This window comes from Hemicordylus capensis, chromosome 1 (assembly GCF_027244095.1).
Source record: "Hemicordylus capensis ecotype Gifberg chromosome 1, rHemCap1.1.pri, whole genome shotgun sequence".
Taxonomy (NCBI): Eukaryota; Metazoa; Chordata; class Lepidosauria; order Squamata; family Cordylidae; genus Hemicordylus; species Hemicordylus capensis.
Genome location: NC_069657.1, coordinates 240,502,412 through 240,527,376, shown reverse-complemented (window position 1 = coordinate 240,527,376; position 24,965 = coordinate 240,502,412). Strand labels below are relative to the sequence as shown.

The 24,965-nt window shown below is 43.3% G+C and overlaps 1 protein-coding gene across 11 annotated transcripts in view; it reads left to right on the top strand.

The window, feature by feature from the left end:
- LOC128339530 (protein unc-80 homolog) overlaps positions 1–24,965 on the top strand; it is a 254,357-nt gene that overhangs the window by 155,916 nt on the left and 73,476 nt on the right. For all 11 annotated transcript variants that reach the window (XM_053283625.1, XM_053283624.1, XM_053283622.1 and 8 more), the window contains 9 exons: positions 7,841–7,941; positions 8,302–8,388; positions 10,240–10,423; positions 18,566–18,660; positions 20,014–20,103; positions 21,698–21,799; positions 23,451–23,631; positions 23,969–24,237; positions 24,660–24,794. In XM_053283625.1, the coding sequence (XP_053139600.1) occupies positions 7,841–7,941; positions 8,302–8,388; positions 10,240–10,423; positions 18,566–18,660; positions 20,014–20,103; positions 21,698–21,799; positions 23,451–23,631; positions 23,969–24,237; positions 24,660–24,794 (1,244 nt within the window). The remainder of the gene's footprint in view (positions 1–7,840; positions 7,942–8,301; positions 8,389–10,239; positions 10,424–18,565; positions 18,661–20,013; positions 20,104–21,697; positions 21,800–23,450; positions 23,632–23,968; positions 24,238–24,659; positions 24,795–24,965) is intronic.

The following is a 24,965-nucleotide window of genomic DNA, read 5'->3' as shown; positions in this document are numbered from 1 at the left end:
TTCTGGTACAGCGTGCATTCCTAGTAAGGTGGTTGGTTCTAAGTCTGGGTTGAGTTCTGAAGAACCTGTCTTCTGATGATGACTACGATTCCATCTCTTCAGAATCCGAATCTACCAGAAAGAATTCTGACTCGGACTAGAATGTACCTACCACTCCTTCCATATCTCCAAATGAGGAGATGCGCTCCTACCACCAGCAAGTGGCAGAGATGTCTTCAGTACTGGTTCTTGATCTAAAGCAGAAAACGACAGATTTGGATGACATGGTTTATAATTTTATGAAGAAACCCTTGATGACTCAACCTGTATATCTCCCGTGCTTCCTGTAATAACCAAGGAATAATCTGCGAAGTCAGCATGGGAGGTGCTAATGACACCGATGCCCACCTCAAAAAGATTGGAAACACTCTATAGGGTGCAGGAAGAGGATAATGAAGATCTGTTGAAGCTCCTAATACCGAACTCTATCGTTATCAACTGCGCCTCTTCTTCCAAGGGCAACAGGCAGCATACTGCACCGGCCAATAAAAGAGGGCTGCAAATTGGATGCTTTGGGGCCCTGAACTTATGCTATGGTGCATCTGTTGATTAAAAATTGCTAATTATACAGCCTGTTTATCCAAATATACACACACCTTGAGGGACAATCTTTTTGAGGAATGTGCAAATATTGAGGAATGTCTTCAAAAAATTGAGGATTATCTTCAGAAGAGTTCCAAAAGAAATTTGAGGAAACATTTGGTAAAATGAGTACAGCAACAAGACAACAGCTGAGTAATGCCATGCATCTGATAGAATCGGAATCTCACACGCTCACATCTGCTATTGCATTATGCCAATATGCTTGGTTATGCTCCACCAGCCTTCAACATGATATGAGAGACAGGGTGGAGGCTTTGCCTTTCGATGGGAAAGGTCTGTTCTGTGATGAAACAGACTCCACAGTGGAAAGGGGGAAAAATTCTAAGTATACAGCTAAAACTTTCACTTCCATGACTCAGCAGTTCTCCAATAACAGATTCCATTCTTATAGCCACTGCCAAGGCAACTATCGTCAATTAGATTGGAAGGACTATCACTGGCCCTTCCAACGCTACAACAAGAAGCCTTCCAACACTACAACAAGAAGCCCCTGGTGGCGCAGTGGTAAAACTGCCGCCCTGTAACCAGAAGGTTACAGGTTTGATCCTGACCAGGGGCTCAAGGTTGACTCAGCCTTCCATCCTTCCGAGGTCGGTAAAATGAGTACCCAGAATGTTGGGGGCAATATGCTAAATCATTGTAAACCGCTTAGAGAGCTCCAGCTATAGAGCGGTATATAAATGTAAGTGCTATTGCTATTGCTATTACAACACCAAGAATAAAGGCAACCAAGCTGCACGTAATAAGACTGTGCAATCAGCTAAGCAAAACCTTTGATTGGTGTGCCAGCCCAACTGCACAGTTGGTAATATCTCCCTCTCTACTGACACCTCCATCTATCAGAGCCAGGAACACCATCTCCCTGGCCGGAGCGAGCAACATCATCAGACTGGCAAGTCATGCTCAAGCATGGTGCCACATAACATCAGACTGGTGGGTCTTGAGGATAATTTAAACTGGATATGCGATCGAATTTGATACTCTACCAGTTTACACAAGGATGAGGTACACTCCCACCTCAGAGACTCTGATGGAGAAAGTTATCATGCTGTTGGAGAAGGGAGTTAATATCTCCAGTGCAGTGGGCGTACGGATATGGGGAATCAATCAATCAACTTTATTATGGTCAAAGACAAGCATAGGTAAATGCATACAACTATCAATGAATATAAAAATGTCTAAGAAGTATAAAATATTTAAAATAAGCTATAAGATATACTGAAGAGTAAAAGTGGGATAGCTAAAAAAAATAAGGGAAGACAGCTGAAAAGAATAATAAAACTGATAAAACAACTAACTAATATAATATAAAATTGGTCTGTAGGGAGAGACAACTCTAACAGGGTGACTAGTAGAAAGGAGGTTAAACATAGTTAAATATATGAGTACATATATAACTTGTCACCTTAAGTAGCACAGCAGGGAAATGCTTGACTAGCAAGCAGAAGGTTGCTGGTTCAAATCCCCACTGGTACTATATTGGGCAGCAGCGATATAGGAAGATGCTGAAAGGCATCATCTCATACTGCGTGGGAGGAGGCAATGGTAAACCCCTCCTACCAAAGAAAACCACAGGGCTCTGTGGTCACCAAGAGTCGAAATCGACTTGACGACACATTTTACCTTTACATATATAACTATAAGTTAAAAGTAACTAAGACAGTAAAAGTATTTTTAAAAAACATGTTAGAATGAATTGGTCAGTAGCTAAAATCATGGGTTATGGGCTGGCAGTCAGGGTCTGATGGATCTTGCACGCTGCCGTGCAGAACCTAGCAACATTGTACGTGAAGGTTTGCTTTTCATCTGAGAGCAGCATCTTACTGTAGGACTGGACTGGCTGGGGGAGTTGCGAAGTATGAGCTTCTCCTGGCTATCTTTATATAATGGGCAAGACAATAGTACGTGTTCAGTGGTTTCCACCTCCCCAGAGGCACAGGGGCAAAGCCTTTCTGTAAATGGGATCTTCCTGTATTTACCTTCCAAAACAGTGGATGGAAGGACATGACAGCGGGCAAGGGTGAACGCCCTTCTATGGCTTGGTATTTCCAGCTGAATCAAATATGTGTTTGGGGGGGGGGATACCATGAAACTAGAGATGTCCGAGGCCTGATATCCAGGAACCATCCTTAGCTCCACCTGGCATTCCGTATCCAGGATCCTCTGATGGCCGTTTTTGCCTTGTTACTGCCCACAGCAAGGAGGTAAAATGGGGAGAAGCCCAATAGTGCCACCTTATTAGCAACTGCCCACTTCCATGAGGATTGGAAATTGTCCTGCAGTATTAATGGGGCCAGGCCCTGTGGGCAAAGAGCTAGTTTGAGCCAGTGATTGAGAGCGGTCATCCAAACTTTAGCCTCAACTTTTATAATTCCAGTTTCCAGATGCAGGCCCGGGCGTAACGATAGGGGGGGGCAGGCAGGACACATGCCCTGGGTGCCACTTTGGGGGGGTCACGTGGGGGGCGCCAAAAAGTGCCATGACTCCCCCCCGATCCCCCCTGGATCGCACGGCGGCGGCGGGCGGCGGCGGATCGTCATCATGTGCCCCTGGGATTGTGGCGGTGAGCGCGGTGGTGGTGGGCCCGCCACCGCCGCGCTCACCGCCACAAGGGGCACACGATGACGATCCGCCGCTGCCGCGCGATCTGCTGCTGCCCTCCACCGCTGCGCTCACTCCGGAGTCCGGCCAGGGCGCAGGTATGTGCGGGGGGCGAGGGGATGCAATTTCAGGGGCAGAGCTTGCCCTGGGTGCCGTTTTCCCCAGCTACGCCTCTGGATGCAGGGTGGCATTGGCGATACAGCTAGGGACTTGTAAGGCCGCTCTTAGAAATTTAGATTGGACATGCTCCAATATACTAACGTTAGAAGGGGATCCTGGGTGGGCACCATAGAGTAATTGTGCCAATGGCTTGGCTTCATATAGTCTGAGTGCTGCAGGTACATAATGACCACCTCTGGTTCGAAGGAACTGCAAGATGGCAGAGGGACTCCTCTGTGCTGTTAGGGCAACGTGTTCACAGTGGGCCTTCCTTGTGCCAGAGGCCTGGAGGACCACCCCCAGATATGTAAAACAGGCGACCTGTTCAATTCTATGGCCATCGATACTCCAGCAGCGGATCTTTGGTCTTCTGGCGAAGGCCATGGTCTTAGTTTTTTGGTAGTTTATTTCAAGTTGTTCATCTTTACAATACGGTAACAAAGCCGCCAGTGCCCTTCTGAGGCCTATAGGGGTCCTCGAGAGGATTGCAGCATTGTCAGCATAGAGTAGGATGGAGATGGATCTTTCAGCCAACTTGAGAGGGTGGAAATCAGAGTTGTTCAGGCAGCTCACCATAGCATTGATGTCGAAGTTGAACAGAAGCGGGGCTAGGATATAGCTCTGTTTTACTCCCTTCTGGGTCAGTTCAGGGTTTGTGAGGTGTCCTTGAGGGCTACATCTCACTGAGTTTTGTATCAGTGTGGAGGGCATGGAGCAGAAAAACACGGGGAACTTTACTCCTGTTACTTTCAAATCCCGAAGTGGAACGGGGGAATCCATCCCATAATGGATCTGCGGTGGCTCAACCTGTATGTTGAGGTGAAAAAAATTCCATATGATAACACTGCAAGCGATCCTTGCAATGTTGGACCTAAGGCATCCACATCGGCATACAGGAAACTCACAGGAAGTTCCTGCGGTTCACAGTGCGACAAAAGATTTATCAGTACAATGTTCTACCATTTGGGCTGTCTCCAGCACCGAGAGTGTTTACGAAGTGTATGGAGGTGGTGGTCGTGTACTTTCAAACACAAGGCCTAACCCTTTTCCGGTTCTTGGATGACTGGCTGATGACAGCAAAAACAAAAGAGCAGTTGTGACCAATCTTCTGGAGGAATTGGGCATCCAAATCAATTGGAAGAAATCACACTTAACTCTGGTGAGATGGCTACAATACATAGGAGTTGTGCTGGACATGGACCGTCAAAGGGCGTTCCTGCCAGAGGAATATTACAAACTCCTGGTTCAGCTGGTGCACACATTCCAAGCAAGACCACTTCAGCGGGCGAGGACCATTCAAGTACTCCTGGGCCTTATGGCTTCATGCACTTCAGTGGTTCAGTACGCCAGGTTGCTGATGTGGAAATTGAAACTGTGGTATCTGTCCACGTTCAGACTGAACATGGACTGTCAAAATATGTGCCTCAGTGTCCCGGAAGTGGTGCTCCAATCCTTTGGATGCAGAGACAGCATCTCTTGCAAAGGAGGTAATTCCAGGTACATATACTCATTCTGATGTCACAGCAGATCCTCCCTACTTGGATGGGGTGCACATATGTCAGGCCTCAAGGTGAAAGGCCTATGCACAACAGAGGCTTCACATAAATCTCCTAGAACTGCTTGCAGTCTGCCTGGCACTGAAGTCATTCCAGAACCAGTTGATCAGGAAAGTGATTTAAATTCAATTGGACAATATGACTGTGATGGCTTACATAAAGAAGCAGGGTGGGACAATGTCTTGGTCCCTGTGCCACTTGAGCCAGCAGATATGGAGCTGGTGTATCATTCGCCGGATCCACATGGTGGTGATACATATCAAGGGCGAGGACAACTCTCTAGCAGACGTGCTGAGCAGATCACAAATCCTGCTACAACAGCACGAGTGGAAGTTGAAACCCCCGCTGTCTGGGCACGATATTTGCAATATGGGGCACTCCAGCGGTGGACCTCTTCACAACACGAGTCTATCATTATTTCTTTCTAGCTTGACTGAGAAGCCGTTTGAGCCCATGGCTACAGCTTCATTGAAGCTGGTGATTCTAAAGACAGTTTTCCTCATAGCAATAACTATGGCTAAATGGGTCAGTGAGCTCAATGCACTACATATTGATGAGCCTTACACTAAGTTTTACCAGGATAAGGTGGTTATGCATTTTGACCCAGAATTTCAACCAAAAATAATATCTGATTTCCACATGAATCAAGATATTGTACTCCCAACTTTCTTCAGGGAACCAACAACACTGCTAGAACGTGCAATGCATAGTCCAGATGTAAAGCGTGCTCCGTTGTTCTACTTGAAATGGAAAACTGTATTCAGGAAGACAAAGAGGCTTTTCATGTGTTACAAAAGCAAGAACAAAGGTTTGCCACCTTCGCAATAGCGCCAACCTACTGGCTGGTCGAGGTTATCTTTCTGGCCCATAAGTTGCAGAAAGTAGATCCTCCTGCTATTAAAGCCCATTCAACTGGGGCATATGCTACTTCAGCGGCCCATCTCTCAGGCATTAATTTTAGAGACATTTGCACAGCTGCCACTTGGGCCTCTGATCAAACATTTGTGAAACACTACACGTTGGACCTGTGGGCAGCTGAACAGGCAGTGTTTAAATGGGTACTTCAGTAGCTTGCTTCTCCCTCCACCACCTAGAGGAAGCGCATGAGTCACCCATTTTTGTGACTGTCACTGGATCACTATCCAGATAAACAGGCTGCTTACCTGTAACAGATGATCTGGTAGTGATGCACTGACAGTCACAAAACCCACCCATCCATCCCCACTTCAGGAAGCAAGAAAATAACAGGCGTGGAGCACCTGCACTCAGTGGGGAAGGGGTGCATCGAGGAGCTAAACAATCTATCCTGAAGTTGGTCTACGCAGGTGCAGAACCCACTTTTATGACTGTCAGTTGATCACTACCAGATCATCTGTTAGAGGTAAGCAACCTGTTTTTATTTCTTTCTAGACTGGATGCAGTGCCATCCTAAACACATTTTCTCAGAGGTCAGCAAGCTCACTTCAGTAGCACCTAGGGCCGCCTTAGGCATGATGCAGGTACTGGAGGGTATTGAAGCTTGCAGGAGGGGATTCAGAACCTTTGCCCCATGCTTGCTCTCCCTCCAAAACTGCTTTTCACCAGCTGTTTTTTCCAGTGCATTTTTATTTCTGGTCATGAAGTATAATGGAGTGTCAAATGCTTCTCCCCTCGCTTTGCTGACTTTAAAGGGGGGCAAGGAGGGGAGATTGTTGACAGAGCTTTATTTTCATCCTATGCTTCTTTCAAAGCCTGCAAGGCTCAGGTCAGGAGCTCCCAATTTGATCCTTGCATGCTTTAAAGGAGGTGTGAAGCAAGGAGGAGAGACTGCTGGTAGCCGCTTCTTCTCTCTCTGCACCCCTTTCAAAGCCTGCAGAGATTGGGTTTAATCCCTGCAGGCTTTGAAAAGCATGAGGAGTGGGAAGATAGGGCTGCAACAATATTCCCTGCACCCCCACTAGTTCAACTACCGGCTGGAGGAGCTGCTGCAGCAGCTGTGGTGTTGACTGGCAGGCAGTGTGTGGAGTGTGTTGTGGTGGGGGCAGGATGGAGAAAAGAGGGGCAGGCAAGTGAGATGGTGCCCACCATCTCCCTGACACCCACCAGCTCAGGTGAGCACGTCGTCATGCCTTATGAAAGAGTCAGCTTTGACGCTGGGAGAAAAACAGCTAGATTTTCAGAAGCAAAAGTGCAGATGGGAGTTCTTTAAACTGCTGCCACCTCACTTTATAGAGATTTGATGGTGACCCAGTTCTGACACACATTGTCATTTCTAGTTTGGCCCTTAATCCTCAGTATGTGCACTCAGAACTGCAGCCTTAAAATGACACTACATGTTGTACAAAATGTTAAAAATGACAATTGCTGTGAGGTAGCTCATAATTTTAAAATACATGATGCACAAAGAGACAGTTGCCGACATGATGCACAGTGCAACATCAGCATTTGGGATCTGACACTGCTGCACATGTGAAAGTGTTGCAGAGGTGAGCAGTGGTGTTGCAGAGGTGAGCAGTGGTGTGAGAACTTGAAACAGTGCATGGGCACTTGCATAGTGCTATTTCAGTTGTTTTCAATGGCACTAGCACTGCTGAAGAAAATATTTCAATATTTCAAGTCATTGTGCAACTGCCCACCTTTTCAGTGTCGCCAGGACTGCTTTGCATATGCACAGCAGCCCCAGTGGATTCTAAACACCGATGTTGCATTGTGCATCATGGAAGGAAAGGTGTAAGTAGCAAAATCTAATTGTTTTCTAGGCCCATGAGGTGGAGCCTCATCCAGCTGAGGTAATGTGAGGCAATCTTGGGCCTAGTTGAATACATGTTATATTTAGAGATATGTAAATGTTCATTTCCCCTAAAATGAGGCCTAAACTAGTCCTCTCCTTCTGTCTTGTGCAGTAAGCGCAGTGGCGCAGCAAGTTCTGTGGAACTGTCTCATTGAAGATCCTTCGACAGTTCTTCGACATTTTCTGGAGAAACTAACTATCAGCAATCGACAGGTAGAGAACCTGCTTCCTTGTATATACATTTAAAAGAATGCTGTCAAAGAATAGCACTGGTCAAAACAATTTAAGAGAAAAATTGGCAATTAGCACTCAGGAGTTCAAGTTTGCTCATTCCAGCTAAGGATAGCCTACAGGAAATGTCTTATAAAGGAGATTTCCAGTTAATGAATGGAAGGCACTCTACCTTGCAGTTTGGGGGCCTTTAAGAAATGCTTGCCACTTATTTAAGATGTGATAATTGGTCCTAGTAGAACAAACAGATGGCAGATGTTCTCATGTGTTTGTGGATCTGTGTGATGCATTTTTTGAGCATTTTGTGAAGAAACTGAAAAGCAAATTCTGCTCTTATTCCAGGATGAGTTAATGTATATGCTGAGGAAGCTTCTGCTCAACATCGGAGACTTCCCTGCTCAGACATCCCATATCCTCTTTAATTATTTGGTGAGCCATTCTGAGTCTCTAGTTGAACCAAAAACATAACAATTGTCTCTACAAAATGTGCCTTCTGTGCTGCTCCTCTCTCCACTTCTGTCCATTTTCTATTTATTCATTCATTCATTCACTTATGTATTTAGCAATCAGATTTGTACACTGCCCCAACCTTTCGTCTCTGAGGGGTTAACAATAATTTGGCCTCAGTCTTCTGTCAACAAAGAGAAGTGGTTGTTCTTTATTTTGTTATCCAGTGGTTGCATAAAATGTTCCCTAGTTTGTCTCATTGTCTTCCCTGAGGACTGTAGTCCAGGAAATAGAGGTGTGAAGTTGGACTAAAGCAGGGCTGCCCAACCTCGGCCCTTCAGCTGCAGTTCCCATCACTATTAGTCACGGAGGCTGGGGATGGTGGGAGCTGTAGTGCAATGACAGCTGGAGGGCCAAAGTTGTGCAGCCCTAGAGTAGAGAAATCTAAGCTCAAGTCCCAGTTCAAATAACAATATTTATTTTATATTTATATATAGCAATGCTCGGGTGTTTAAAGTGCTCCCTTATTTTACAATAGCCTTATAAGACTAGTCAATATTTTAAATCCCTATTTCCCGTACTGCAGATTGAAGAGAGGGGGCTGAGGCTGAGAGAGGTGCCACCTATTGAATCCCTGGCAGAGGCAAACTTCAACTCAGGGACTTTCTGATTTGTAGAGCAATTTCTTAGCAGGTGGAGAATAACTGGCTCTATCCAATCCCAGCACAGTACCTCCAGTGACGGTTGCTGGTGCCTATCTGATGTTGCCTTTTTGATTGTGAGCCCTTTGGGGACAGGGTTCCAACTTATTTATTTATTATTTCTCTGTGTAAACCACCTTGAGCCATTTTTGGAAGGGCAGTATAGAAATCTAATAATAATAATAATACCACTCAATAACATCCGTCTGTGTGTAAAAAAATAATAATAATATCACACCAGCTCTCAGATGACCTACTCAGTACCCTTAGGAACTTCACCTACAGCCAGAATTCCCACTTCACAGAGTAGTTGTGACGACAGACACCATAAGCACTTAAAAACTGTTTAAATTACCAATAACAATAATAAATAACAAAAACAATCTCCAACATCCACACTAATGCTATTATTTCCCCGAGGGTTGCACAGCTCTCAGGGACATAATTGTGGGCTGGACAGGTGCTTTCGGCTGAAGGGGATATTATTTATGATTACCTGTATTTTTAGAATTATTTACATAATTCTGAAATGAGTACCCAGAATGTTGGGGGCAATATGCTAAATCATTGTTAGAGAGCTCCGGCTATAGAGCGGTATATAAATGTAAGTGCTATTGCTATTGCTATTGCTACATTACATCCTGGGTTCTAAAACATTGTTGTGAAACTCCTCAAAATACTATTTAAGCCTCCCCCAAATGTAACCAATGCAAGATGAAGATGATTTGGATGTTAATATATGTTTTGTTGTCTGCAGACTTGTGATAGGCATTGTGGACCAAAAATACGATTTAACATTACTGTGAGAGACTAATCAAGGAATCAAAAAGTCTGTAAAAGAGAGGGTCACTTATACTGCTAGTCAACACAAGCAGAAGGCACAAAGCTTCTACAGCCATGTTTCACTCATAATAGGGCAGATTAGTGCTCCTCTGTCCAGTCCAAACATGTACAAAAACTGGCCTGGGAAGTCAAGAGCGAATGATTTCCTTAGCAGCAGGATGTTTCTCTTTTTTGAGCTGACCTTTCACTTTGAAAACCAGGGATCCCTAGAGCAGAGCTAATATATATGAGAAAAGTATGCTTTTTACAAAATCAAACCAAGTGCAGTGTGTCCCTTTATGACCCATAGGTGGGGCTGATTATGTATTTCGTGCGCACACCATGTGAATGGGGCATGGATGCCATTTCAGCAACTCTGACTTTCCTGTGGGAAGTGGTGGGCTATGTAGAAGGACTTTTCTTCAAGGATCTCAAGCAGACTATGAAGAAAGAACAATGTGAAGTGAAGCTACTAGTTACTGCCTCAATGCCAGGTAGGGCATATCTTTACAAGTACTTGGATCTTTAGTTTGAGTTCCATCTTTATATTTTTGCTTTTGCTGCTCTAAGATGCTATATTACTGCCTAATGTGCTGCTGGTTTTTATTCTTGTTTTAGCTTATTTAGTTTAATGTTATGTATATTGTAATTTTAAATTATCATAAACCACCTTGGGTAGTTTGTGACTGAAAGGTGGAAATAAATGCCTAGTAATAAATAAATGCATAATCAGTTTTTACATCCATTGATATAGACCCAAGACCTTTCAAAACCAGTTCTCTTTTTAAACTGAGTTTCTCTGCTACTGGAGGAGGACATCTCCTGTGGGTTATCCTTCCCATGTGCTCCAGAGACAGGGCTATGCTAATGAACAAAAGCTTTAAGAGCCTGCGAAGGATAGCTTCTCTTTCTCCTTTCTAAGGCCTTGTTTTCTTAAGCTCTATTCCTCACTCATTTCCTTTCTTTCCAGTGCCTTTTTTCTCCTCCACTTACCTTTTTTCCTTGTTAATTCTTCTGTATTGACAAAAAACCCAAAACTTTATTTTTCCATTCATTCCCTTTTTCTCTCCCTGGACTCTCCCCACAAAAAGATGGAACTCTTAGGGCCATATTGGATCTAAAATTTCTAGGCAAGTTCATCAGGCGCAGGAGATTTATGATGGAGACTCTACACTCTGTGGCAGAAGCACTTCACCATTGGGACTACCTAGCCTCGGCAGACCGCACGGAGGCTTACCTACGCATACCCATCCATCCTACCAGCTGCCCCTTTCTTCGTTTTTACTATGCAGGAAGCCATAAACAATACAAGCCCCTTCCATTTGGCCTTTCATCTGTGCCAAGGGTCTTCACAAAGATTCTGGAGCCTCTGTTAGACCATCAAAGGTTAAAGGGAGATCAGAATCCTGGCCTACTGGATGATCTCCTGATAAGGGCTCCAGCTCTCTGAAGTGCTACCTATTCCACACGCAGGGACAGCGAGACAGGCAGAGCTGAGGGGTCTCAATGCGTGGATGAGACGGTGGTGCCAGAAGAAAGGGTTTAGACTCATTAGGCACTGGTATACATTTTGGGGAAAGCAAAGCCTGTACAAAAGGGATGGGCTCCACTTGAACCAAAATCAATCAATCAATCATCTTTATTCGGTCCATTGACCAGCAAACTTGAACCAAAATGGAACCAGACTGCTGGCACTAAAAATCAAGAAGGTCACAGAGCAGTTTTTAAAATGACGCCTGGGGGATTGCCGGTGGAAACAGGGTGGTATCTGCTTTGGCTGGCAAAATCCCCTAAGGTGTGAAGGTGAACATGTTTCGGATAAACCAGAAGGGGACAGAGTAGAGCCAGAAGTTGAGCAGAAGGAAACACAGGACAGCTTGCCAAATAGGTCACATGATGGTAAGGGGGATAGCATACGCCAGCACCAGGTGAGGGACCCAACCTATAGGTGTCTGTATACCAATGCCAGAAGCCTCCAAGCCAAGATGGGTGAGCTGGAGTACAAGGTTACTAAATATAAACACCACATTTATAAACATAAATATAGTGGGTGTAACAGAAACCTGGTGGAATGGTGAGAACCAGTGGGATATAAACTCTATTCCTGGATATAAACTCTATAGAATGGACAGGGAGGGGAGGGTTGGGGGAGAAGTGGTACTGTATATCAAAGAAGGGATAGATTTCAGTAAGCTAGATAACCTAGGTGGAGTCCTGCAGAGAATCATTATGGGTAACATTATGAGTGAAAGGAAATGTGTTTCTAGGGACATGCTATCGCCCTCTGGATCAAAGCGCTGAGAGTGACTTGGAGTAGGAGAAACAAATAAGAGAGGCATCAGAGAGAGAGAGGGCTGTAATAATGGGTGACTTCAACTACCCACACATAGACTGGGTAAATTCACAGTTAGGTAATGACAGAGAGGCCAAATTTCTCGATGTGCTAAATGACTGTGCCTTAGTTGCAGAACCAACCAGAGAGATGGTGACTTTGGATTTAATCCTGTGTGGTGCCCAGGACCTGGTGTGAGATGTCAGAGTTGCAGAACCATTGGGTAGCAGTGGCCATAGTGTGATCCAATTCAGCATATATGCGAGTGGAGAATTGTCAAGGAAGTCCAACACAGATGCGTTGGATTTCAGAAGAGGAAACTTCTCAAAAATCAGGGGACTGGTAAAAAGGAAGTTGAAAGAGAAAGTCATGAGGGTCAAATCACTCCAGAAAGCATGGAACTTATTTAAAACTACAGTACTAGAAGCACAGTTGGAATGTATACCAAAAAGGAGGAAAGGTACCACCAAGTTCAGAAGGATGCCAGCGTGACTAACAAGTAGAGTCAGGGAAACTATAAAAGGGAAGAAAGCTTCCTTCAGAAAATGGAAGTCCTGCCCAAATGAAGAGAACAGGAAGGAACATAAACTCTGGCAAAAGCAATGCAAGGACACAATAAGGGATGCAAAGAGAGAGTTTTTGAGCATAAACAGTAGCTAGAAGTGTCAAGGGGAATAACAAAAACTTCTTTAAATATATCAGAAGTAGAATACCTGCCAGGGAGGCGGTTGGACCCTTAGATAATGAGGGTATGAAAGGGATTATTAAGGAGGATAAGGAGATTGCAGAGAAGCTGAATGAGTTCTTTGCATCTGTCTTCACAGTGGAGGATACTGACCATATACCCTCTCCAGAATTGAGTTTTTCAGGTTTAGGGTCTGAGGAACTGGGTGAATTTGAGGTGACAAGGGAAGATGTTCTAATCTAAACTGTCTTGAAAAGCTAAAAATTAACAAATCGCCAGGGCCAGATGGCATCCACCCAAGAGTTCTGAGGGAACTCAAAAGCGAAATTGCCGATCTCCTAGCAAAAATATATAACTTGTCCCTACAATCAGGCAATGTGCCAGAGGACTGGAAAGTAGCCAATGTGACTCCAATTTTCAAGAAGGGATCCAGGGGGGGATCCAGGAAACTACAAGCCTGTCAGCTTAACTTTGGTGCTGGGTAAATTGATGGAAAGCATACTTAAGGACAAAATTGTTAAGCATATAGAAGAACAGGCCTTGTTGAAGGAGAACCAGCATGGCTTCTGCAAGGGAAAGTCTTGCCTCACTAACCTTTTGGAGTTCTTTGAGAGTGTCAACAGGAATGTGGATAAAGGTGATCCAGTTGACATAGTATACTTGGACTTCCAAAAAGCTTTTGATAAATTTCCCCAACAAAGGCTCTTGAGTAAACTTCATGGAATAAGGGACAGGTTTATGTGTGGATTGGTAACTGGTTGAAGGACAGGAAACAATAGGAATAAATTGATAGTTTTCACAATGGAGGTAGGTAGGAAGTGGGGTCCCCCAGGAATCGGTACTGGGACCAGTGCTCTTTAACTTGTTCATAAACAATCTAGAAGTTGGGCTGACCAGCAAAGTGGCCAATTTGCAGATGACACTAAACTATTTAGGGTAGTGAAATCCACAACAGATTGTGAGGAACTCCAAAAAGATCTCTTCAAACTGGGGGACAAAATGGTAGATGCGGTTCAGTGTAAGCAAGTGTAAAGTGATGCACATTGGAGCAAAAAACACCAACTTCACATATACTCTGATGGGATCTGAGCTGTCGGTGACTAACCAGGAGAGAGATCTTGGGGTCGTGGTGGACAGCTCGTTGAAAGTGTCATCTCAGTGTGCGGCGGCTGTGAAAAAAGCTAATTCCATGCTAGAAATCATTAGGAAGGGGATTGAAAATTTTAAAAATGTTAATATTATAATGCCCTTATATAAATTTATGGTGCAGCCACATCTGGAGTACCGCCTACAGCTTTGGTCACTGTATCTTAAGAAGGATATTGTAGAACTGGAAAAGGTGCAGAAGAGGGCAACCAAAATGATCAGGGGCCTGGAGCACCTTCCTTATGAGGCTAGGCTACAGCATCTGGGGCTCTTTACTTTGGAAAAGAGGCGACTAAGGGGAGACATGATTGAAGTGTATAAAATTATGCATGGAGTGGAGAGGGTAGACAGAGATAATTTTTTCTCCCTCTCTCACAACACTAGAACCAGGGGTCACTCCATGAAACTGAAAGTTGGGAAATTTAGGACGAACAAGCGAAAGTACTTTTTCACACAGCACATAATTAATCTATGGAATTCCTTGCCATGGGATGTGGTGATGGCCACCAGCTTGGATAGCTTTAAAAGGGGCTTAGACAGATTCATGGAGGACAGGTCTTTCAATGGCTACTAGTCTGGTGGCCATCTCCAGCCTGGTGGGCCATCTCTAGTCTGGTGGGCCATCTCCAGCCTCAGAGGTACGATGCCCCTCAATATCAGTTCCCAGGGGAGCAACAGCAAGAGAGAGGGCATGCACATACCTCTTGCCTATGGGCTTCCCAGAGGCATCTGGAAGACCACTGTGTGACACAGGATGCTGGATTAGATGGGCCTTGTGATCTAGCAGGGCTGTTCTTATGTTCTTATGTTATCTTCCAAGCATTTACAGGGACATAGACATGACTATTCAAAGACTAACACAGCACAACTTTCTGGTCAACATGACCAAGAACGATCTCATCTGCATACAAAGGATCCAGCATCTTGGGGGGGTCATAATAGACACTGTCAGAGACAAGTTCCTTCTCCCCCCAGTGCACTCACAGAAGCTCTTAGATACCATACAAGGGATTCCACTGTTTCAAGACGTGCCCTTACTATCTCTGGCTCTCCTACTGGGTCTTATGTTGGCATTCCTAGATGCAGTATAGTGAGCCCAATTTCATCAAAGATACCCTCCCCCCGCCAGTGATTCCTCCTACCATTTCAGAATGCCATTGCACAAAAATGACAATTGAAAGTGCACTTTTCAAGCTTACCAGTCTCTATCATGGTGGACCTCCCCAGGTCAGCAAGCAGTTTCTAGACCTGCCCAGGTTAATTATAACCACGGATGCCAGCCTCATGGGTTGAGCGGGGACGGGGGCACTGCCTCCAACACTCAGCACAGGGGAGATGGTTGAAACAGAAATGCCTGCACAGTATAAACTGGCTAGAATTAAGGGCAATTCGCATGGCTTTATTAGCCTTCAAATGACGTCAGTCACCAACATATACTTGTCAGGGTGGACAATGTAACCACAAAGGCACATGTGAACAGACAGGGATACCAGGTCCTGATCCTTGCAACAAGAATCCACTCTTCTTCTCCAGTGGACAGAAGCTAATCTGGCCTCTCTGTGGGCGCACCACATCAAGGCGTCTCACAACTCCCAAGCAGATTGGCTCAGGAGACAGGACATCAACCCAGCAGACTGGAGCCCCAATCCCCAGGTCTTCTCCATGATCACATTTCAGTCACCCACATGTAGATCTGTTTTCATTCCTAAACAATGCCAAAACAGACCGATTTTTCAGCAGATTCCCATGTCAGGGAGCTGAGATGGTGGACGCTTTATTGAGCCCATGGCCCCCAGCTTTACTGTATGCCTTCCCTCTGGTTCCAGTGATAAGTCAGTTCCTGTGCAAAGTACACATGGACAGAGTGGACGTAATTTCTGTAACTCCATATTGGCCCAATAGGACCTGGTTCCCAGAGATTCTGCACTTAGCCATACAGAGACTCTAGTTTCTGCCAGTAATCCCAAACCTAATCCAGCAAGGCTCTGTCTTACACCACAACCTGGCTTGGTTGAAGTTAGCCACCTAGAGACTGAGCAGAACCTCTTAAGCCTCAACGGTTACTGACTTAGTGTGCTCAGTACCATCCATAAATCATATCTACCAATACATCTGGAGAGCCTTCTTGCGTGGGTACACCAAACATCAAATTCAAAAGCATAAATATGAGGTCAGAGAGCTTTTAGCCTTCCTCCAGGAGGGACTAGACAAGGACCTGAAAGCCAATACCCTAAAAAGTGCAAGCAGCGGCTATATCTAGTGTGCTATCTGTGCAGGGCAAGAAGAACCTATCCAGCCATCCTCATCTTAAGCAATTCCTCAGAAGAGCCACTCTCCTCTCTCCACCTATTGTACATTGATTTCTAACTTGGAATCTGCATATGGTGCTAAAGGCTTTACAAACTCCTCCCTTTGAACCCGTGTGTTCCATTCTCCCAAGGCTGCTGTCATTCACATTGGCCTTCTTAACGGATCTCATGTCTGCTAGGAGAATATCAGAATTACAGGCCCTGTCTGCTTACAAACATGTATGTGTATATTCTCAGGATTCCGTTAGGTTGATTCCTCTTTTGTTCCCAAAGTCTCATTTGTCTTCCATCATTAACAGGACATTTTATTGCCTTCATTTTGCCCAAGTACAGTTACCACCTGGAGAAAGCATGGCACAAACTAGATGTTCCTAGATGCTTAAAGACTTATCTCAAGCACACAGACTCCTTCTATTCTGCTGATTTGCTTTTTGTGCCATACCTTCATGGGCCAGAAGGTATAAACAGCCACCATTGCCAGGTTGATCAAAGCGTGTATTCGCTTAGCATACAAAACACAGCACGTAAGATTGTGCACAGCACCTCCAATGTTACCGCACACTCCACCAGAGCAGCAGCTACGTCGGCGGCATTCGCCACCTCCCATTTCAGAAATCTGCAAGGCGGCAACATGGGCATTTCCCTTGTCATTCACAAAGCATTACCAATTGGACATCTTCAGATCCACTACTGCATCCTTTGGCAGAAGGGTACTGCAGCAAGCTCTTCCTCAGGGGTCGGGGACGTCCCACCCAGGTCTCTTAATCTGTGGCAAGTCCCACAGGAGATGTCCTCCTCCATCAGCAGAGAAAAAAACATTGGTTACTTACTGTGAAGGCTTCTTCTTGCTGCTGGAATGGAGGGCATCTTGACCCACCCTGCTGGCTTATCCGGACTACTGGGGACACAGTTACTTAGGTTGCATAAATATATTTTTCCTTCTCTATCGGCTGTCTTTTTTACTGTTACTGATAGACTTGGACATTAGAAACTGGGTTGGGCTATCCTTCCCAGGCTCTTAAAGCTTGCAGTTCATTAGCATAGTCCTGCCTCTGGAGCATGTGGGAAGGATAACCCACAGGAGATGTCTTTTGTTCCAGCAGCAAGAAGAAGCCATCACGGTAAGTAACCAATGTTCTTTTCTCTTAAAGAATGTCTAGATTTCATATATCATATATCCGTTTAAACAATAGAGATTGTCCTAATAGTATTTATTTGGATGATCAGACCTTTTCCCTTTCTCCTCCATTGGGGTGAATTGACTGGTTCTCATTCAGAGAACCATATTGCACCATCTCCACATGACACAATGAGTGAAGTTTTGAGCAGCCAGTGTTCATGGCTTCTAGAGGGGTGCAAGTCAAAATAAGCAGTTTGGTAAGCAACCAACATTGTGAGTGCAGAACTACCACCAGCAGGAGTTCAAAATAGGACTCCATACGCTAGAATATATGGCTCATGGGCTCTGGGTTAACCATGTCTTCAGTATATTGAGAACTGATCTAGCAATACTGTTTCTTGAGACAAATACCCCGTGTTATTATTTTCTAGATGGATTCCATGGAATTGAGATGTTAATATAAGATGTGAATAATCACAAATGTTTCTGGATATTTAGAAACAGGATAATACAAGACTTGCCTGTCTCCCTAGCTAGTAGTGTGTTTCAGTAAGAATAATCCTCATCTATTAATTTTACATGCAAATACTGATCAGTGGGTTCCAAGTATGTGCTGACATACAGAGCAAGGAGGATGCACTGGTGCAGTGAGAGAGCAGCGTAACAGAACTTCCCAAATAACTGCACCAGAGCAAGAGGGAAGGGGCAATTTTTGACTCCCTCCCCTTCCCCAGGAAGCCCTCTGTGTCACCCGAAAATATGACCCTAATTGTTGTGCAACCCTCAGGGACATATTTTTGGGTGACCCAGAGGACTTCCTGGAGAAGGGTTGGGCATTAAAAACTGCCACTTCCTTACCGCACTGGTGCATACACACTGTATGTCAGCCAGGACTCCCCCCGCCACACACACACACACACACACACACACACACACACACACACACACACACACTCTAGACTTAATCTTACTCTGTAGTTTTGGTCTTTTGTAGTCAAGTACAATATGACTTAGATTATGTTATGGCACCTTTGCTTTTCATAGGCACAAAGACCTTGGTAGTTCATGGACAAAATGAGTGTGATATCCCAACCCAGTTACCAGTCCATGAAGACACCCAGTTTGAAGCACTGTTAAAGGTTTGAATTATTATTTTATTGAAACAATTTAGCAGCACATCTTGATGCCTAACTTTTAAAAATCCTCTAGTATTTCAGAATTTAAGACATATGAATCCTCATTTCTCTGTGAGGACTGATTTGATACAATATCCATTTGCATGTATCATCAGCTCCGATATAGCCACAGTGTTAGTTTTGCTTTATTTAATGTAGAGTTATTGCCTCTCTAAGGGTTTAGTTCAGATAATTATTTATTTATTTTTATATACCGCCTGATAAGTGTATCTCTAAGCAATATACACAATTTAAAACACAACAAATATAAAACTAAGTAAAAACAATTACAACAATTTCACAAAATAAAAAAGTTAAAACAATTTTAAGTGGAATAAAAACAAACAGTTTAAAAGTAATTTCACTTAATAGCCTGAGAAAACAGGTAGGAGTGTGCAGAACATTCCGAGGTCAAAGCATTCCACCTCAAAATGGGCCATTTCAAAGGTTCCAAGATCGGAACACTCCTAAAAAGTGGAGCCTATTCTGAGATCTGAATGGAACGGCCCACTCAGAGGCAGAACATTCTGACCCCATTCCGAACACTATTTTGGATTCCGGAATGGAACTCAGAACATGGTCAGTCTATTCCAACAGGCTGGGGTTGTTCCATCAGCTTGCCCAGTTGCTCCGACGGAATGTTTCGTACATTTTTTGTTCCATTCTGAGCTCGGAATGGAATGCAAAATGCATTTTCTACGTACCCCTAAAAACAGGTGTGTCTTGAAGATCTTCCTAAAAGCAATCAGAGCTGGAGATGCTCTTATTTTGATAGGGAGCTTATTCCAAAGCCCCAGGGCAGCCACCAAGAAGGCCCAGTCCTGAGTTGCCATCGAATGGTCTGGTGGCAACCGTAGCCGGACCTGTCTAGATAATCTTAATAAGCAGCAGGTTCATGACAAAGAAGGCAATCTTAAATACCCTGGACCCAAGCCTTGAAGAGCTTTATAGGTAATATGGGGGAATTATTCTTCTGTTTTAATCAGTTACCTGCATAGTTTTTTAAAGAATTAACACAGTACACTTTGTATGCACATTTGTCATTTGCTTATACTTTTCCTTTGTAGTCTTCTTTGTGGTGGAAGGCTTGAAATGGTATGCAGTGGAGAAAGGGAGAGGAGAGATGTAACAAAACTTCTCATGGGACATAGTTTTAGTACATTTTTGGAAATGTACCTGAAATTAATACCTTTCTCTAATGAAAAAAATGCAATTCTAGAAAAAAGGATCTACCTGAGTAGACACTGAAGGTCACATATAACTGTTGTACAACTCGATCAGTATAAAATTCCTGATGCTTGTTTCTATCTGTTTCAGGAATGTCTGGAATTTTTTAACGTACCAGAATCCCAATCTTCTAACTACTTTTTAATGGATAAGCGATGGAACCTTATTCATTATAACAAGGTGAGGCAACATTTTGTGTGCTGATTTTATACAGCTTTAATTACTGTTGACTACTTCATATGTGAAATGATTATCTATATAATATGCAGGTTGCACCATCTTGGGAGTATGATAAAATAAAATAAGACTGTTGTCTATACTCAGTGTTTCATTTTGGATTAATGAGCATACATCCAATTTAAGGCATTAAAAGGTGGGAAAGTATTTTGTTATTATTCTTAATAAACAAACACAAAATCCAATATTTCAGAAAAAAATATTATAATCTAGTGGCACAGAATTACAAGATATATTCCCATACATAATGGAATAAATGACAACCATTTGTACAATAAACCTATTTCTCCATCACACTATATCCATCAACGTATCAATTTCTACAAGTATGTATCTTTAATAAGTGTTCCTTCACAGATGGTAGATTTCCAGTTCTAGCGACAACTACTTTATCTGCTACCAAAAATATTTGTCTGAGTCAGAGCTGCACAACTTTGGCTCTCCAGTTGTTTTTGGACTACAATCCCAGAATCCCCAGTCACAGTGGCCTCACAGGGGCCAATAGTAAGAGATGATGGACATCTGCAGAAGACCCAAAGTTCTGCAGCCTTGCTCTAAGTAGTCTATCCAAAATATGAAGTCTTTTGTCAGATCTATTGAACAAGACCATCCAGGGACAATATTAATTCCAATGCCTCTTATTTGTGACCTTATCCAGTGTCACAATCCAATACATATTGACTGACATCCCGCAGTGTAATGTGTATATTTCTGAACTGCCAACTCTGCTGCGGGCATTTAAAACACAAACAAGCTATGCAACAGGGCTGTTTGACTACTTACTGTTGTGTAATCATTATGTTGTGGCACAGCGTGCATTGGAAATAATGCTATTGCACATTGGTAAGCAAAGTGGTGTATTTTAGATGACCCAGTGGTGTGGGCAGTTCAGAATCACCTGCGTAACACTGCAGGACATGTCAACCATTGAACCTCTTACATGACTGCCATAAATTAGAAATATACACATAATCTGCCATAGATTTCTAACAGATTAATCTAAAGCATTGTATTTATGTGCCGGATTTATGTGCCTTGTTTATATCAATTTAAGATGGGCTTTTGCAAACCTAACTAAATGTGATGATTGTGAAATATATATAACACAATAATATATCATTATAATTATATTCTGGGTGTAATATACATCACACCCAGAATACTGTATATATCAAACCAAACTAAATCTGTGAGGTGGAACCAGGTCTCTATTCCAAGCAGTCCTGTAATAATTTTGTCTATTATCCATGTCTAAAATCAGTTTGTGTATCAGCAAAAGAGTACTTCTCTCTTCTAATCTTCTGTAAACCACACAGTTCACAGTAAATTATAATAAATTAACTATAGTAATTTATTTCCCATATAGTAAATTAACAGGAAGATTCACAAGATTTAGGGTTTTATGTTGTGCAGATGTTATGATGGGATACTAACAATGTCCAGCTACAGCTAAAAGAGCCTACCACAATAACTGCAATTGTAGGTATATTATTTAATTTGTAAAACATATTTCCTGATTTTTGTTGTTCCACTGCAGACCTATGTCCGTGATATTTATCCATTTCGAAGATCAGTATCTCCCCAACTTAATCTGGTACACATGCACCCAGAAAAGGGGCAAGAACTCATTCAGAAACAGGTATTCTGTTACCACAGATCTTTTCCAATAGGAGACACAATGAAAAAATGGATTGTATTTTCATTACAATTTTTGTGGCCTCAGAAGGAGATTCAAAACAAGGACCATTGGATGAAAATTAACTGGCTTGGGAAACTGTGATTGAGGGAGTTAGTAGAATGTTATATAATACAAATCAGTGCCCAGGAGACCTGCAGATATTGTGGATCCAACTTCCGCAGTTTTGCTTTTTGCGGGGCAACTTCCTGTTACACAAATTTAGTTTTCACTAAATGTGGGGTAGTTTCGATCTTTCATGGTACCCTTGAGAGCTAATTTGTATACAGTACCAGGAAGTTGCCCACAAAAGGGCAGCCAATGCCACTTCTTTAGCCACAGCACCACCCTCTGCTCCTTTTGGGAAGTGCTCACCTCTGAAAAGCCTGCTCTCTCTTTACATCCAAACCTCCACCCCTGGCCAACCACTATCCATCTGGACCAGTGCCTGCCCAAAACCCTCCCAGGGCTGATTCATCTCCAGAGAGTCTATTGCCAGCCTGCCAGCATCGAGCTTGGAATTTTGAATCTTTCCTGTCACAGAGGAGCCTGGGAATTGTGGTCTCATTGGGGTGCAGAGCCCAGCTAGGAGTTTACATCCTGGGTGCATAGGTAGGCTCACATCCTTAAGGGACTCAGCAAGGGGAGACAAGGAGTGGGCTCAAGGGTTTTAATTTTTAAATTCCCAACCTGATTCTCAGCTGAGAAGTGGGTTGGGGATTTAACTCCCAGAAACCTAACCCAATTTTTTGAGTTAGGTTTAAGCCTTGAGTACAGGTTGAGTATCCCTTATCCGGACATCCGAAATCCAGAATGCCCCAAAATCCAGACACCACGCTGTAACAAAAACAAAATGCCTCAACTCACTCACTCGCAGATTCCCAATGTTTCTGCTTTTAAACATTCAGTCAACACTTATTTATTTCAGAAGGCTGTTAGTGACAGGGATATTGTCTGTAATTCTCTCTAGTTGCAGCTGTATTTTTATTGTGAAGCTTTTAAAAGTTGTTGATGTTAACGCTTTGGCCCTAGAGGGAAAAGGGAAAGCCCCCCTCTCAGTTTGGCGCCCGCTCTGTTGGTGTCTGTTTTGGTGCTCTGTTGCTGCCTGCTCTGTTTGTTAAAGGTACAGTACAGGATAATGTCAAAAATGTCAAAGAGGCCTGTAGTTATTGTAAATTCAATGCTTATTTGTTTTTATACTTTAAATAAAACCTAAAAAAATAAAATACAGTAACCTTTTGTATTTAGACTTGGATCCCATGCCCAAAATATCTCATTATGCAAATATTCCAAAATCCGGAAAAATCTGAAATCCGGAACACTTCTGGTCCCAAGCAATCCTGATAAGGGATACTCAGCCTGTATTGCAGTTTTAATGTTTGCATACGTACATGGAATGTTACCCCCGTGACATTCAAGAGTCTCCTGTAATTTGCAAGAGTTTTGAAAATGATAAGAAACCCACTGTATAAATGAACAGAGTGTGAATTGTAACTGCTTAAGCCCACTGGATTTAGTGGAACAAACAATGTGTAACTAGCTGTAGACCTAATTTTGTGTATGTATGTGTACAACCACGAATGCTTCTAATCCATTTTTCTGGCTGTTTTACTAGGTGTTTACACGCAAGCTAGAAGAAGTGGGCCGGGTGCTATTCCTCATTTCACTGACACAGAAAATCCCTGTTGCTCATAAGCAATCCCATGTGTCTTTGCTGCAAGAGGATCTCCTCCGTTTGCCCTCTTTCCCTCGCAGTGCCATTGATGCAGAATTCTCACTTTTCAATGACCCACAAGGTACCAAAGCAAAAGCTTTTTGCTGAGATTCCAAGGGCAAATTTCAGCAGAAGTTTTCATATTGCTGCCTGGATACAATTAAATGCCCGTAGATACCATTTGTCTAACATTTCATAGTACAGTGATAATGAAGTTATTGTCAGATCAGAAAGGTTCAATAAGATATACCATCCATATCCAGTCGTCCTTTAAATATTGGCTGTAACCAAAGGAATAACAAGATTTTTTTCTATAGGGGCTACTGAAAACAGAAATTTGCATTAGGTGCCAGGGAAGGCCATATTATTTGGAATAACTGCTGAATTGAACTCTGACATTACTCTCCTTGTACTTCTAGCTGGAAAGGAGCTCTTTGGCCTTGACACTCTTCAGAAAAGTCTGTGGATTAAACTACTAGAGGAGATGTTCCTGGGAATGCCCAGTGAATTTCCCTGGGGAGATGAAATCATGCTGTTCCTGCATGTTTTCAATGGAGCCCTGATCCTACACCCTGAAGACAGTGCCCTGCTGAGGCAGTATGCTGCCACTGTAATCAACACAGCTGTGCATTTCAACCACCTCTTCTCTCTCAGTGGCTACCAGTGGATCCTCCCCACTATGCTACAGGTGAGTGTCCTGTTAGAGGGAAACAAATAGTGTTAAACTCACCATTATTCCAATTCTGCTAGTGAAGGGCCCCAGCCAGAGTGAAAGTCCTGCTATGTTAAATTTGCCTTGGAACTGCCAAAAGTGTACTGATTTTACTACATGCACTGGCACCATCTAAATTTTTTTTGATAATTGTGGAACATCCTGGCAGTTCACTCGTCACATAATCTGGGAACAATTTAGGGTCATAAGTTGAGAAATATAAAATTAGTCCATGAAGAATGGCCGTCATATATAGCATGGGTGAAAAAGAGAAAGTTTGGTTGTGTGTGTGGCTGTGATATATGGAGCAGGTTCACAATATGTGGGGATGTGTGGAGCAGGTTCAGCATCAAGATGTCATGTCAAGCAGTACTTTTTAGTATTTTCTTTCCAATCAGGTATATGCTGACTATGAAAGCAACCCACAGCTGCGTCAAGCAATTGAATTTGCCTGCCGCCAGTTCTACATTCTGCATCGTAAGCCCTTTGTACTGCAATTATTTGCCAGTGTGGCCCCCCTGCTGGAGTTTCCTGTGAGTACAAATAGTTTTTCTGCATAGATTGTGTGTACTCTGTTTGTGGCAGTTACAGTAATTAAATCCCGGGCTAGGAGGTAGATGATTGCTGATTGCACACATTGCTCTGCAAGTGGTATTTATTAGTATAATTAGTATTAGTATTAATATTATTAGTATTGGTATTAC